This window comes from Sinocyclocheilus anshuiensis, unplaced genomic scaffold (genome assembly GCF_001515605.1).
Source record: "Sinocyclocheilus anshuiensis isolate Anshui unplaced genomic scaffold, SAMN03320099.WGS_v1.1 scaffold2819, whole genome shotgun sequence".
Lineage (NCBI taxonomy): Eukaryota > Metazoa > Chordata > Actinopteri > Cypriniformes > Cyprinidae > Sinocyclocheilus > Sinocyclocheilus anshuiensis.
Window position 1 is genome coordinate 10573 of NW_015551325.1, and position 15911 is coordinate 26483.

Below are 15911 nucleotides of genomic sequence, written 5' to 3' on the forward strand. Positions count from 1 at the left end.
TAGAGCTGATCCGTGCTGGTCGCTGAGGAAATAGCTGGACTCTGCGCTGTGGATCGCCAGATAGGCTTTCACCGTGGACGAAGCAAAGTTGTATTTCCTCAGCAACCAGCACGGATCAGCTCCAGGCATGATGAAACAGATATCGTCCTCTTTTGGAAGACCAAACAAAGTAGTTTCACTTTCACAACGAAACACACGGCAACAACAATACTACAGCGAGAATAAAAGTTATGCCTTCTTTTTTTGCGTGAACATTTGGGCGGCATTATGCAAATCTTCCCACATAGCGACGTAGGTATGTGGGGGCGTGTTAGAACGAGCCGTTTTAGGTAGGCGCGGCTGACTCTTAACTTTTATAAAGAATATCTCTTTGGATTTGAGACTTAGTCTTTGCAACTTTATAGATCTTCTTTATGCACCAAGAGCTTGTAACACTCCAAAGAGAAAGGAACAATTGAAATCGCATCATATGACCCCTTTAAAAAAAATTTGATGGCCACCTAAAAAAAATGAAGAAAATATTTGCAACCATAAGTGAACTGATCCCGTTTTGTTTGTGTACTTGATAATCTACAAACTACATTTTTTAAACATGTTTTGATTGAAACTGTAAATGCTGATGTTTACGTCAGGAGTCACAGTTCACAGAAAGAAACAAGAGGCAAAAAAGTTTGGTTTATACTGAAAGAGCAACATACATTTTGGTCATCTGATTTTATAACGTCATGGATGGAGTTCCCACTTCATTAAGACAGTCAAAGGATCCTGAAAAACACACAACAACATGTTAACATACAGCATGAGACTGATACCAGAAACAGACTAGAATTGACATGAATCAAAGTAATGTTAACTGGAAACTTTTTTAAAAACAACAGGAGTCTATAGAGCAAATACAACAGAATAAATATACAAATGAAATAGTGTTTCTTTTGGTAGAGTATCTCTATTTAACAATAGTAATCAAGTCACAAATAATACTGAAATCAAAATGAATAAATAAATAATATCTTATCTGTATGGAATAAATAGATTCTTATTAAAGCTACTAATGTGTGTGTGTTCTCTGTGCTTTTAGTTTTTAACATGATCGGAACAAACAGCAGCAGGTTTATGAGGCGAATGCACGGATCCAGTGTAGTGACGTAATTTGCTCTCACATCAGACAGACATGAGTATATACAAAACAAGTACATACAAAAGTAGAGCTCTGAAATGAAAAAGATGTTTCTCTTTATCCTCTACAAGCAATGTAAAGGACAGATGTTGAGATTTATGTCTGTCTGAAAAACACTTAGTCAATGTAAAAGACTAGAATCAGCAGGAGCGACACATGCTGGACCTGAGAAAAGATTGCTGAGTATTTACTACATTTAACATACTACAAGAACCTCTGACATTTGTTTTGTTATTTATGTGTTTTCTGAATGTATGTAATGTATTTCTATGTACCTACATTTCTCTGCACTATTCAGGACTTACATAGTCTCCTAATGAATGATTTGAAAAATACTGGGATAAGTGAAAGAATTTGATGGAGATATATAGGGGGGAAGGAGAAGGTATGTATATATATATATATATATATATATATATAGTACTACCCACACTCCAGTCCAGTAGGTGGCGGTAAATGCACCTTTCAGTTGTTTTGCCAACCGCCAATAAAATTTAAAGAAGAAGAAGACTATTCAGGACTTTTATTTTGGTTTGGCGATATGACTTCATAAGGCTACGCTGCGCTCCTGCGTCTGAAGAAAGGTTGGTGTTTTTAAGCATCTGGAGGGTTTAAGCAGTTTCTGCAAGTTATGTAAAATGAATAATTTATTATGAATTTATCGTTGTAACGTTTCATCTAACATTTATGAGCGTTGTTTTTTAGTAAAGCGCATCTACGCATGATTAACTATAAGGTGCGTCTCATTTTGCTCGTGAGTCAGTTTATCAAAACACGAATTCGGTCACTGGCAAATAAACGGAGCTTTGCTTTTTGAAACTCCGAGTCAATTGAAACAATTGATTCACTGTTTTGAATCGCTCGAATCACCGCACACACTGACAACATCTGCTGCTCAAAACAGTGTAAATGCAACGAGAACAACAAACAAACGTGTGATTTGACTTTTACTAACCAACAGTAATGTGTCTTGAAAGTGGAATCTATTAAATATAATCTACATATTAGATACAACATATAAATCATGAATACTTAAATATTAAACATTTTCTAAATATAATTGTTTTTTGTGCTAGTTTTGTCATTTAAGCCCATTAACTCTCACTCTGACAGACTTTATCTTACCAGTGCGCTGACTACTGAACTAGGGAGCTGACTGAGACGCACCCAGATTACTATTATAAAGATGGCGTTTATTAAAGAGGAGAGTGAAGACATGAAGATTGAAGAAGCATTTAGTGTCAAACATGAAGATACTGAGACACAAACAGAGATGGTGTTTATTGAAAAGGAGAGTGAAGACATGAAGATTGAAGAAACATTCAGAGTCAAAGATGAAGATACTGAGGAACAAACAGGTTGGTTTTCATTCTTAAAGCTGAACTCATTAATTTGATCCTTATTAAAATGTCCAGCTGTACAGAAATTAATTATATTTTTGAAGAATGTCATATAAGTGTCGTCATTTAAGTGGTTTAATTTGTCATGAAGCCTCATGTGGTCAGACATGTTGAGGTCACATGACCAGACAAATACTAACGATGCCTTTAACCGGAGAAAATCCTGCTTATAAGTTAAACGTTTGTTATGACAGGACACACATTAATAAATTATAGTACGTGCTTTAGGATAATATACAGATATAGCCTAAACAAAACAATTATTATGTGTAATGTTAAAGGGATACTCCACCCAAAAATTAAAATGCTTTCATCATTTACTCACTCTTATGCTGTATGTGATTGTATATGTCTTTCTTCAGATGAACACAAAGATTCTTAGAAAAATAATGCATCTCTGCATCCATATAGACACAGCTGTCACACGTGCATTCATGAGCTCACTCAGTGCTGCTGTGAACCCCAGCACTTTATGAGGCTCCCACAAGCTTTACAACATAAAGGTTCATATTTTCACAGTACAGAATTTTCCAGTAGCTTTACAGGAAATTATATTGGATAAAAAAAGTGTCTTGTGTTACCAAAGTTGATACATCAGAGGCTACAGAAGGTAACAGGACTTGACTACAACTAGTAAATCAAGTTAACTAATGGCACTTTTCCACTGCGTGGTACGACTCGGCTCAGTACGGCACGGCACGGTTCGGCTCGGCACGGTTTGCGTTTCCACTGCAGTTCAGTACCGCTTTAGAGTGGGCGGGATTATTCACATGTCGTTATAGTTGTGCCGCCTCTACTACCACGACTCCTAAAAAACGTTTTCATTCCGCGTCGCCCCATCAAGCTCTCGCTGGATCTGCTCCTCTGTTATCAACGAGAGGAACGTCTGTACTTCCACAACAGACAACAAAACTTTTTGGTTGTTAAAAAAAGGTGCGCTCGTTCAAAACAGTTGCGTTCGATCCTTCGCTGGCTGTATTGATTTAAAAGTTCAGTGACGCAGGTAGTGACGATTCTCTCCGGCCAATCCGTGATCAGCAGAGTTTACACGTCACGTTTTGGTAACGGTACGGTTCACTTGGAACCTCAACCGAGGTGGTACTAAAAAAGGTACCAGGTACTGTACCCAGTGGAAAACCCCCCAAAAGTGAACCGTACCGAGCCGTACCATGCAGTGGAAAAGCACCATAACAAAACAACAATACAATTCTTATCAGTACAGCCCTTCATTCGGGGTAAATGGTAAGAATCGGGAACTTGACTGCACTGATCTTCCTAAATAATTCCAACAGGCTTTGGATCAGGTAAACATGAAGAACTCCATGAACTTCCACTAAGCTCAGCCAACCGTCATTCAGTGGATACTTCTCTTCATTACCTGCATCACCTTTATCTTCTTCTGAATAACTCTGTATACATGGTGACTAATAGGAGGACCAATCACCGTGATGTCATGTTGAAAAACTATAGTTTGTCTTGGTACATCCTTAAAAGGGGAAAAAATCTATGAATTAAATCAATCAATCAACATCCTGTTGTTCATAAAAAATAATTCCTCGTCCAGTCACTCATATAGATTTTAGCTTTTAAAAAGCCTTTATTTGCAGAGATACATACAAAGAAACAACAACGGTTTTCAGGTCAAACAGGCCTTATCAGGGTGCCAAACAAAAGAGAACAGGAAGTGTTTTAATAAGTTCACCTGTATCTATACATTTATCAACTTTGACCACTAGATGTCTGTTAGGAGAGAAAAAAGTATAACAATACATTAAAAATCTCAGTTAAACAACATCAACATGAAATGTTTTACAACATCAGAAAATTACAAAAATGGAGAAAAACTTTATGCTGCCTTCACGTGCTATCGGAATTATCGTAAATATGAGTTTCCTAATCGGAAATTACACGTGAACGCCTCTCAGGTCGTATTTACTACTGGGAAATCCTGAAATAATTTTGATACCAGTTTCCGAGTTGGGCGGGTCATAGGGGTGTTCGGTTCCAGGTTTTTCGGAGTCGACTCTTACTCCCGACTCTCACCATCGCAGTCGATGGAATCGACTCCTCGACTCCATTTACCGTGACCGTCCAAATTAGTCCAATTTAGCGGTGACATTACCTTGAAATGAGCTATCACTGTTGCTTGCTGTTGCCGACACTTAATTTCACGACTCCATTTACCGTGACTGTCCAAATTAGTCCAATTTAGCGGTGACATTACCTTGAAATGAGCTATCACTGTTGCTTGCTGTTGCCGACACTTAATTTCACGACTCCATTTACCGTGACTGTCCAAATTAGTCCAATTTAGCGGTGACATTACCTTGAAATGAGCTATCACTGTTGCTTGCTGTTGCCGACACTTAATTTCACGACTCCATTTACCGTGACTGTCCAAATTAGTCCAATTTAGCAGTGACATTACCTTTAAATTAGCTATCACTGTTGCTTGCTGTTGCCGACACTTAATTTCACAGAGGGAAAAGTCACGAAAAACAGCCATTGGTGGAATATTCTCTCAGAATTAAATAAAAAATAATATATTATTTACTGAATTCGTCTCACAATGGTCAGGGGATGGCGCTAAACGCATAGTCTTAAACAGCATATTAAAAAATAAATACAATAGGCCTAAATACAAAAATACATACGAATGTAGGCCTACACTTACTGATTTGTTTATTATGTGTCAGTTTTTAATGATTTAAGCTTAGTTTAATGATTGAATAGCCTATGGAAAACCTAATGTAGCCTATAGGCTATTGACTGCATTAAACATAGGTTAACATTGCATAACAAAACATCAATTATACAAACTGTCACAGAAGCATGTATAGCCTAATTACAAACTACATTTACTATTCCACACCTGTTTCACACATACACCGTTTGCAGTGCGTGTTTTTTTTTTTGAGCATTTGCTTTTGTTGAGCATTCACTCGATGCGTTCCGAGCGGTACGTATATGCAGCATCGCAGCGATCATTCCCGCACCGAGTCTATTTTATTTTTGCTGTGCTGCACACCCTGAATTAAAGTGACAGGGCATTGCTCACGTTAAAAATGTACATGGATTGATACAAAATGTATTAATTGCACCATAAATGCGTATAGGCTAATTAAAGTAGTTTTAGCTATATGGGTAAAGCATGGTAACCGATGGCACTCGTGGAGTTAGAAAACAAAGTTCTTTTTATGACCAGCAGGGTTTCTTGTAATGTAAATGCAAAAAAACAAACAAAAAAAGGCATGAGACGGCTGTTTCTGTCAATGGTAAGTATTAATTTAAAATTGTGATAGCCTACTACCTTAACGTAAGAAAAGTAGACTGTAGGCTGTGTTTACATGTTTCGCCACTTGCTTGAGCATCTTAATATATAAACTTAATATATAAATCAGTACAGAAGTAAAATGCATTTAATAATATTGCGCTTACACGTGAATATGTATGTGTGAAAAGATAATCACAATGCTGAGAGTGAGAAAAAAATTAGCAACAACGTTCGAATTTGAATTAAAAAATAATGGGTGGTAAACAGCCGCGGATCATAGCGCACTGAGCACACTAAATAAAGCACACTGAGCCCGTGCTTCTTCTGCACCGCATAGGCTACACACCGCACACGGACTGCACAGCAAACGGATCCTCGCTTAATTTCGTTCACTCTTTAAAGGTCCCCTGAAATGCTTAGAAACACGCAGCGTTACTCTGTGTTGACGTCATTTTAACTGAAACAGGAAGACAGGGCGGGACATATCAAGCAGCCCGCCCCTTTTTAAAATAGCCAATAGCGTTAGTTTATATCACAGCTTGGGCTAGAGCCGTTCAGAGCCGTTGAGCTCCGTAACGCTACATTTGACAGGGTATGCCAGCCACAATCTCATCCATATTGCTATAAAATATAGCATTCTGTGTAGAATTCAAATAGCTCCGATACATTTTGTGGTCTGCACCGACTCGCGCATGTGATCCGCTCCATGCTATCATGTCTCTGGACCGGAGCAGACTATGGCGTTATTTTAATGACAAATGTCGAGAGTGCATTATTGTAGTGCGAAAGCACATAAATAAACCGGACGCGTGCGCTCCAATACACGCTGCTCTCGCCCGGAGAGAGTGCGCGCACTTAAAACATGTCTCTCCTCTCACTCAAACTGTGTCCTGTGCACTCTCAAATCTCTCTGTGCTCATGCGACTTAAAACATGTCTCTCCTCTCCCTCAAACTGTCCTGTGCACTCACAAATCTCTCTATGCTCATGCGCTAGATATTAATTATTTTCGCACCTGAATTAAACGTTGTCAAGAGTTGGATCTGTAATTTCTTTACAATTTAAAACTACTTAGTCATAATAATCAAATATTAGATATTAATCGGGTGCTTGGATGATTTGGAAATAACCTAGTTTAACAGTTTGGTCAAACCTCTCTGAACGATTTATCTAAACACAAACAAAGAAGCATATGAAGTTCTTGTGGTCATATATGTATTATGGTGTACTTGGATTGATACACAATACTTAAGATAGCCTACTTAATACCGATACTTACGATTTGGAGACCAAATATAACACTATAATGAATTTCTCATATATTTGTCATACATTATAGAACGATTTATCTAAACACAAACTAAAAAGAATATGAAGTTCTTGTGGTCATATGTATTGTGTACTTGGAGTTATACACTATACTTAAGATACTTAATACCGATACTTAAGATTTGGAGACCAAATATAACACTATAATGAATTTCTCGTATTTGTCATACACTATATTATACTCTGTGTGTTTAATGCATTTACAGACCATGTAATAACATGTAACTGTCATATAACTGTATATTCACTGTTTTAGAAGAGAGTGCCATTGAATGTGTAGCTAATATGAAGTGGGTTTTCATGAAAAAAAAATCTAACTAAAATCAGAACTGAAAACAAACTCTGGATGGAAAAAAAAACTCCCAATAAATGTCAAAACAGCTATTCTATCACAGCATTTATTGTGTTATATCTTGTGGTCTGATTGGTTAAAGCTTTATTTATATAGAACCTTTTAAAAAAAACTGTGTTTACAAAGTACTTTACAGAGAGATGCATATGTGCATTCACAGAAAATAACAAAATGCAAACATAAAAGAGATCAAGTGGGCCTAGTAAAACAATGTACAATAACCAGTTTATATATAGTTTAAATACAACAATAAAAAAAATCAAGGAAAGGCCCTGAACAAGTCTGTTTTGAGACTACTTTTTAAAAGTGCATAATAACTTTTGACAATGTTTAATTCAGGTGCGGAAAGAATTATTATCTAGCGCATGAGCATAGAGAGATTTGTGAGTGCACAGCACACAGTTTGAGGGAGAGGAGAGACACATTTCTACTCCGACTCTAGGGCTATTCAGAGTCGAGGAATCAACTCTTTTGGAGTCGACTCCCCATCCCTAGCGGGTCATAATCTTTAAACATGGTGGAGGGGACAACCATTGCTGCTGTCAATGCTGTTCTCACAACAACTACATCCTTTTGTCTTGTTGCTAAAGTAGTGTATTTATAGGCTAGATATGAACGATCATTCGAAGCATATTGTATGTTTTATAAGCAGTGAAATAAGCATGTATTTGACCGTAATTCCAGAATCGTGTAGCGCGGTGAATGTTTATCATAGTCAACCAATGGGATGCTACATTTTATTCTTTCCGACATTTAAAGCACTTTGAATACAACAAGCTCATAAGACTCAAGACTTCATAAGTGGGAAATAGGACATTTCCGATAGCACGAAGGCAGCATTAATACGTTTTTGTGCTACAGTGGGGCTTAAATACTGACTGAAATCTCATTTTGTTGTAAAACTGAACATTGGGATTGGTCTATAATAAACCATTTCTCCTGGGTCAAGTGATGAGGGGTTTGATAAATGCCAGCTTACTTGGACTGACACAACTCCGCTTTCACTGGCTTAGTCCATATAGAATCTAGCAAGCAAGTTGTTGGTTTGGATGTCTGTTGCTGTGTGCTATTAAACTGGTGTTAAATTGTATTTGTCTTTCTTCATTTTAGACCTAATGGTGCTGAAAGAGGAGAGTGAAGTACTAGCTGAAATGGAAGTGAAAGATCACTATGAGAAAATACATCACGATTTCAAGAATGGAGAAAAATTCTGTGAAACTGAAAAGACTTCCTCACAAAAAAGAGCTCAGAAGACCAAATCTAACAGTTACTTCACCTGCCATCAGTGTGGAAAAAGCTTCACTCAAAAAGGAAGCCTTAAAAGCCACATGATAGTTCACACTGGAGAGAAGCCTTATACATGCACGCAATGTGGAAAGAGTTTTACATATAAACACACTCTTAATGACCACATGAGGATTCACACTGGAGAAAAGCCTTTCATCTGCCAACAGTGTGGAAAACATTTCACTCAAAAACAAAACCTTACAGTCCACATGAGAATTCACAGTGGAGAGAAACCTTACACATGCCATCAGTGTGGACAGAGTTTCAGGCATAACAAAAACCTTTATACCCACATAAGAAGTCACGCTAGAGAGATTCCTTTCACCTGCAAACTGTGTGGCAAGAAATTCTCCAATAAAGAAATTCTTAATGCCCACGTAAGAATTGACACTGAGAACGAATTCACGTGCCAACATATGTGCTCAATGTGGATGAAGTTTCGCACATAAAAAAGTCATTTTTGTATGGTCAGCGAGGAAAGAGTTTCAGATTTACAGTCATTCTTAATCACCACCTGAGGAATCACTCAAGAGAGAACGGTTTTATGTCATCGGTGATGGAAGGACAACTGAGGGACTCATACGCAACTATTACAGAAGGTTCAAACGCTCACTGATGCTCCAGAAGGAAAAACGATGCATTAAAGGTCCCATATTGTCAAAACTGAAATTGCCTGGCTTTTTTTGTGATAACTGAGGAATAAGGGCTATGTAACTACCATATAAGTTTCAAAACAGTCAATCCACAGACAAATGCGCACAGCCTGCATAAAGTAGCTGTGCCTTTTCACGAGCCGTTGTGACTTCCGTATAAATGTGACGTCAGAACTACACAGTCACCGCCTTCAGTCACCACCCCGAGCACTGCCCATCGTCCCACCCTCCTTTTGCCAAACCCCCAGACAACATCGCGTCCATGCCAGAGCTGAGCAACCACACGGAAACACGCTGTTCAGTCGATGGATGTCAGGAAACTACATCACTGCACAGGTTTCCGAACTAGGGTTGGGCCGATAGACGATGCCATCGATGCAGTCTATCAGCCATCGGCGATGGACGATGCATCGTGATCCCCAATACCCCCCGCAATCCAGCTGCATCCCAATACCGTGTTCGGAAAGAAAATGACGTGTACTACAGAACCCCTAAAGTTAATAAATACGAGATGAGAGGAAAATATATATTTCAATATTTTCTCTCGCAGTTATATCATTGTTATACTGTTTAAATTGCGGGCATCAGGCAGGGAGCTGCTATAATGCCTGGCATTGAAACTACTTTTGAGTGCACGATCGCTTTTTAGTTTCACTTTCACTTTCGAGATTCGCGACCGCACGTACTCTGTTTATACTATGGAGCGGCAGTACTTGCCACACATTTTACAAGATTAGATGTTTGTCAGTGGTGCTCAGGATCTGCAAATCATTCGTCATTGTCTTCAGTCATCTCTCCTTGCTCTGTTTATGTGGCAAGTGAAATTTTATGTACTGTAATGTAACAGGCATTATGTAATGTAAATGTATAATGTAACCCCTAGCGTGTTGCTAACTTGATGCTGACGTGTTGTATCAGTAGGAAAGCAATAGTTACGTAGATTACTGCATTCGGTTTTTGAAAAAAAAAAAAAATTTAATTACCATTCTGAAACATCCTGTTGTAAGCGCATTTGAGGAGGTGGTTGGTTGTCTCCTGTCGTCACTGATTTGGGGTCTGAGTCCGGCTCAAACATGTAAGGCCGGACAACATTTCCCTCAGCAGTGGCCATCATTACAGTTGTTTCTATTTTTCTATTTGCCATAGCAGGCTACAGCATACATGACCCTAGTTACCTGTGGTTGGCCTGGCCGTGCGTCACTCAGAAAACAAGAGGCTCATGAATATGAATTAGACAGGCCAAAATCAGCCTGTTCTTAGCAGAGCTTCTGAGAAAGGAGCTGTAAAAATATATTTAGATGGTTTTTGGTACTTATACTGCAAATATATATTCTTAAGGACATCAAAACCTAAAATAAAACTCCAGAAAGGTGTATAATACGTGACCTTTAAGAGCCAGGGGTGTAAACTTTTGAACAGAATGAAGATGTGTACATTTTTCTTATTTTTCATTCAGTACTGCCCTTCAGAAGATACTTGCATGTTTCCCAGAAGACAAAATAAGTTACATTGACCCTGATCTTCTGTAATAGTTGCAAACAAGGGACTCGTGAACAACCATCACAAAACAAAAAACACAGCCGTGGATCATCCTGGTAACAACACAGTATGAAGAATCAAGCATTTTGAACGGGGTCATTTTTATAAATTCAACTTTTTTTCTCTTGTGGACTATGTCAATGTCTTTTATGTGAAATATGTTATTCAGGTCAGTACTAAATAAAAAATAACATGCATTCTGTATGATCCCTCTTATTTTGGTAAAATAATTAACATTTTGCAGATTCTGAAAGGGGGATGTAAACTTTTGACCATATATATATAATAGTAGTTGATGATGATGAATTTTTATATTTGTCAGAAGTCCTCTCTAAGGCCACATCCACATGAAGCCAGAGCTTTCCCTATCCAATCTTTTTTTTTTTCCTCATTCTAAAAAAAAAAAAAAACTACACACGAAACAATTGAAACCGACTCAAAACTATGTAGTATACATGCCAGACCAGTATGTGGCGCTGTAATTCTGCCACAGAGATACATTAAACCTTACGCGCTGTATACAAACATTTTTGCTTTAGTAATTTTTGATTGTTTTTTAGTAAAGCTAATAGGCTCAGTAGCTTCTGCAGCACGAACACGAGCATTTAGTCCGCTGTTGTTGTTGCTGTTACGTGACGTAGTGGCGATGTCATCATCGTTTCACACAATATACGGATTAGCTGTCCACACGAAAACGCAAGGGGGGCGTTTTCAGATTTATCCACTCTGGGACCTGGTTTCAAAAAATAGCAGTTTCAGGCTCCCAAAACGTCGGATCTGTCTAGACGAAATGCTGATACAATTTCTTTTACGTATACAGCTAAACGCGTCTCCGTGTGGAATGGCTCTAAGCTTCATGTCAGTCCAAATCTATAAGAATTTGTTTGTGTTTGGATCACAAATTAGTATATTTTTAATCAAATTTGACAGTCACAGATTGGCCAGGCTCCCTCACTACTCAGTCACAACGTGCACCTTCACCAGAGTCCTAATCACCCACACCTGGTCTGGATTAATCAGCAATCAAGTCACCACATATATGGTGCATTCAAGTCATGTTGGATAGATCGTATTTACGAGTTGAACGCACATGAACACCACCACAAAGTCGTTATTATGAGTGGGAAACTCAAAATTTTCTTTAAGCCCCGAGTTTCCGAGTTGGGGGCGTGTCAATGAGAAACATGGCGGAGTCGATGGATGCAACGTCTGTAGTTGACGGTAAATTTTTGTTTAAATTGATAGTTAAGTTTAGTTGTCCTATAAACTTAAATTGGTCATGTTCTTGTTACGCAGCTAGTTAATGAAATCCAAGTAAAAAAATTATATAATTTTTGCACCTATAGGTGAAAAATCTTTTGATTTGCCATGTTGCAGGTTCTAAAAATATTAAAAACGCAAAACACACCTGATGCGAATTCTTTACTCTTCATTTTCTATAAGCAGAGTTAACAGACCCTGTTGTATTTTCTTGTAATTTATTAAAAGAAGGTACACCGCCATCTTGTGCCGACTAAACTGACTTGAACGCACCTGACGTCGTAATTACGACTTGTCAACTCGTAAGTATGAACGTCCCAGGAGGACTTGAACGCAGCATTAGGTCCCTTCCACAAGGAGACGCGTTTAGCTGTATACGGATAAATTTTGCTTAGCTGTATACGCATAAATTTTGTATCGTATAAGCGTTTCGTCCACATGGATCCGGCGTTTTGGGAGAGTGAAACCGATATTTTTTGAAACCGGGTCCCAGAGTGGATAAATCTGAAAACGCCGCCCTTGCGTTTTCGTGTGGACAGCGAATCCGTATATTTTCTGAAACGATGACGTCATCAACCCACGTCTCGCCCCTAGTCGGACACCGCTACGTCACGTAACAGCAACGAAAACATGAACAGACACTGAACGATTGTCTTTTTCTTAACTAACATTAACACTGATTAATAAATGTATTGTTCCATGTTCGTTTGTATACCGCGCGCAAGGTTTATGCGCATAGTCCAAGTCTTTTTCTCCGTTTTTAGTGTATCTCTGTGGAAGAATTACAGCGCCACATGCTGGTCTGGCATGTATACTACACCATTTTGTGTCGGTTTTGTGGTTTAGTGTGGACGCAGATATTTCTTGAGACGAGGGGGAAAACAAAAGATTGGATAGGGAAAGCTCTGGCTTCGTGTGGACGTAGCCTTAAGCACACACCTCACACCCAGTCTTTGTGTGGTCTCAAACTCAGCTACAGATTGCTTATATGATCTCCTTGGCTGTATCTGAAATCGCCCCCCTATACCCTCTATTCCCTACATTAGGCCACTAATACAGTTCACTTGAAGGAGGGAATGAAAACGAGTGAGTGAATTTGGACACTGAGTGCACCGGAAAGGCTTTTGCATAGTTTGTGCTTGCTCTTTAATAATCATTTGAAACTAGCAAACTGGCAGCTCCAGTAGTGAGATGAAAGGATTTATCTTGAACTCGGTCATGGAAATTATGTATAAAACCCTAGTTCAGCAATTTAATAATCAGTTTACAATGCATTTATTGTATTATGCTGTACACCGTGGACGAGCGCTTTGTAAAATGAACAAATGGATGAATGATTCAGCTGCGGGCGCCATATTCTGGCGAGACACAGGAATTCAATATACTCGTTTTTGCAGTTCATTGTGGGATTGAATGAGTGCGCTTGAGAGCGTCCACTATGGTTTCGGACACCACTACAAATGGCTGTCCCCTCAAATAGTTCCCTATTTATATCTCCTCTACTCATCCATCCTGTGTGCAATCCCATACCTGGATACTTACCTGATCAACAATTTCTTCTCATCTTCATCCTCTGCCCAGCGTCCACGATCAACCTGCAAGGACAGTATTGCTATTTACATTTAGTCTCCTCACTAAACATTGCGTTTATTTGCATTGATTACCATTTTTCATCTGTTAACTCATTTCTGCAATAAACTATTGAACCTACCATCTGTCAATCTGAGTCTGTTACAGACAAATTTCTGTCTATCAATTTAAAATGTATTCACCAAAAGTTCATAAAATGAATCCATGATCATAAAATCACACCATATGAATGAAACTGTTTAATGTGAATAAAAGCCTAAATTACATCTGCCCATCATATAAAGTGATCGTTGCACTACAGAAAACTTACGATTAAACCACAGGATTCATAGACATTTATTTTACAATCTACTTATGAACATTTTAAAACATCAGAGTTTTGGGTGAACAAACTTTCAGTTCAAAGACCAAAATCTGTCAGATTTTATATAACATATCTTCATTTATGTTCCAAAGATGAACAAAGTCTTATGGCTTTGAAACAACATATTGGTGAGTATGACACTGTTAGATCATATGCCTCCATGCCAGAAATATCAGATCCAGTCCCGGATGCCAGATCCTGTCAGAAAATATCCATTTTGTGTGGTAACAGGACTAGTCAGCAAAATTGTCTAATACCCAAAACTGTATTAACAGTCTTTTATCAGCCAAGAAATTGACCAACTAAAGCCAGTGAAGAGCAGGAGATGAAGTGATGATGATAAAAGAGCAAGTTTATTGAATAATCTTTGAATAAGTTGTGTATGTTTCAATGCTCAGACTTTGTCTGACGAACACAAATCCAACAAGTACTGTTATACCACAAAGCAATAGCAATGGAAAATTACTGCTTGTCCTGTGACGTTAAAAACCTTGAAATGGAGACATTCTCTTATCTCTTACTCATGACTGTGTGTTTCAAGGGCTTTTTGTCTTCATAAGACTAAACAACAATGGAAAAATAATATAATATGACCAATCAATAAATAAATAAATTAAATGAATATATGAATGGTTTAAAAACAATTTGTAATAAATGATAATATGATTAAATTAAACAATAAAATCATTAAATTAGAAATAATTATAAATTAATTAATGAATTAATATAACAGGCAGTAAAACATATGTATGGTTGCTTTCTTGAAGCAAAACAAATGCAGGTTGCTACTAAGGATCCTTAGATCCTTCAAAAGTTTAAATAAAGGTTTCTGATGAAATTGTTTGATGAATGTATTACGGTTTTATATAAACTAAAGATATGTAGGCTTCTAATGCCCACAATAAATGTATTGTTTAATGACAAGGCTGCACACTGGGGATTTCAGGAAGATCAGCACTGTAGATCCAGGGAACTCCACATTCTGCAATCCAGTCATGAAGTCCACACGCGCCCACACTGCTGGATCTAAAAGGACCAGTTTTAGGCAATATTATCATTTAATTGTTCATCATATATAGATGATAATACCTGTTGCATTTTTAACTGCACGTTATTTTCTGTAAAGTCTTGAAAATTAAACTTATCCAACTGCTCTTCATGTCCACACATCAGCATGCATAGAGCCAAATAAAGGGCTTTAATTGCTCCATAAATTAGGGACGAAGCAATGAGTTTTCCACACGTTACACTGGATTAGGTTTAAATGTATGTACAGTAGACTGGGTACAGTAGAGACACTTTTTGCTTTTTTTCATTAATACACAAAAACGTCTCTGTTTACTGTCGTAACCTCAGTTACCTGAGAGTGGGAACGAGACATTGCGGAGACAAAAACAAGCTCGAGAGGCAATATAAAATGTGATGCACACGACAATTGTGTCAGCAGCGAGCACGGCAATCTCTGCAATGTCTCGTTCCCGCTCTCAGGGAACCAAGGTTGCGACAGTAACTGGAGACGTTCCCTTTCAAGTTTTCTCTTGACATTGCGGAGCCTCTCCACTGTGGGAACGGTATTCAATCCCACCGTGAGAGCGGCTACGAGCTATGGAAGCATATGTGTAGCAAAATTCAATTTGCAATGTAATATGCAAAATGGCAATGCAATATTCAAAATGGCAATGTATTT

The 15911-nt window shown here is 38.1% G+C and overlaps 1 protein-coding gene across 1 annotated transcript; it reads left to right on the plus strand.

Moving 5' to 3' along the window:
• The first annotated feature begins 1717 nt into the window (after positions 1-1717).
• Positions 1718-14783, plus strand: LOC107663474 (zinc finger and SCAN domain-containing protein 31-like). Its single transcript, XM_016453717.1, has 4 exons — positions 1718-1761; positions 2291-2535; positions 8642-8865; positions 14766-14783. Exons 2-4 carry the CDS (start codon positions 2364-2366, stop codon positions 14781-14783), a joined length of 414 nt encoding a protein of 137 aa, XP_016309203.1. The 5' UTR covers positions 1718-1761; positions 2291-2363.
• The last annotated feature ends 1128 nt before the right edge of the window (positions 14784-15911 follow it).

Coding starts and splice junctions, on each gene's coding strand:
- LOC107663474 (XM_016453717.1), top strand. CDS start 2,364: ATGGCGTTTATTAAAGAGGAGAGTGAAGACATGAAGATTGAAGAAGCA. Junction 2,536..8,641: donor AGATACTGAGGAACAAACAG/GTTGGTTTTCAT, acceptor TCTTCATTTTAG/ACCTAATGGTGCTGAAAGAG.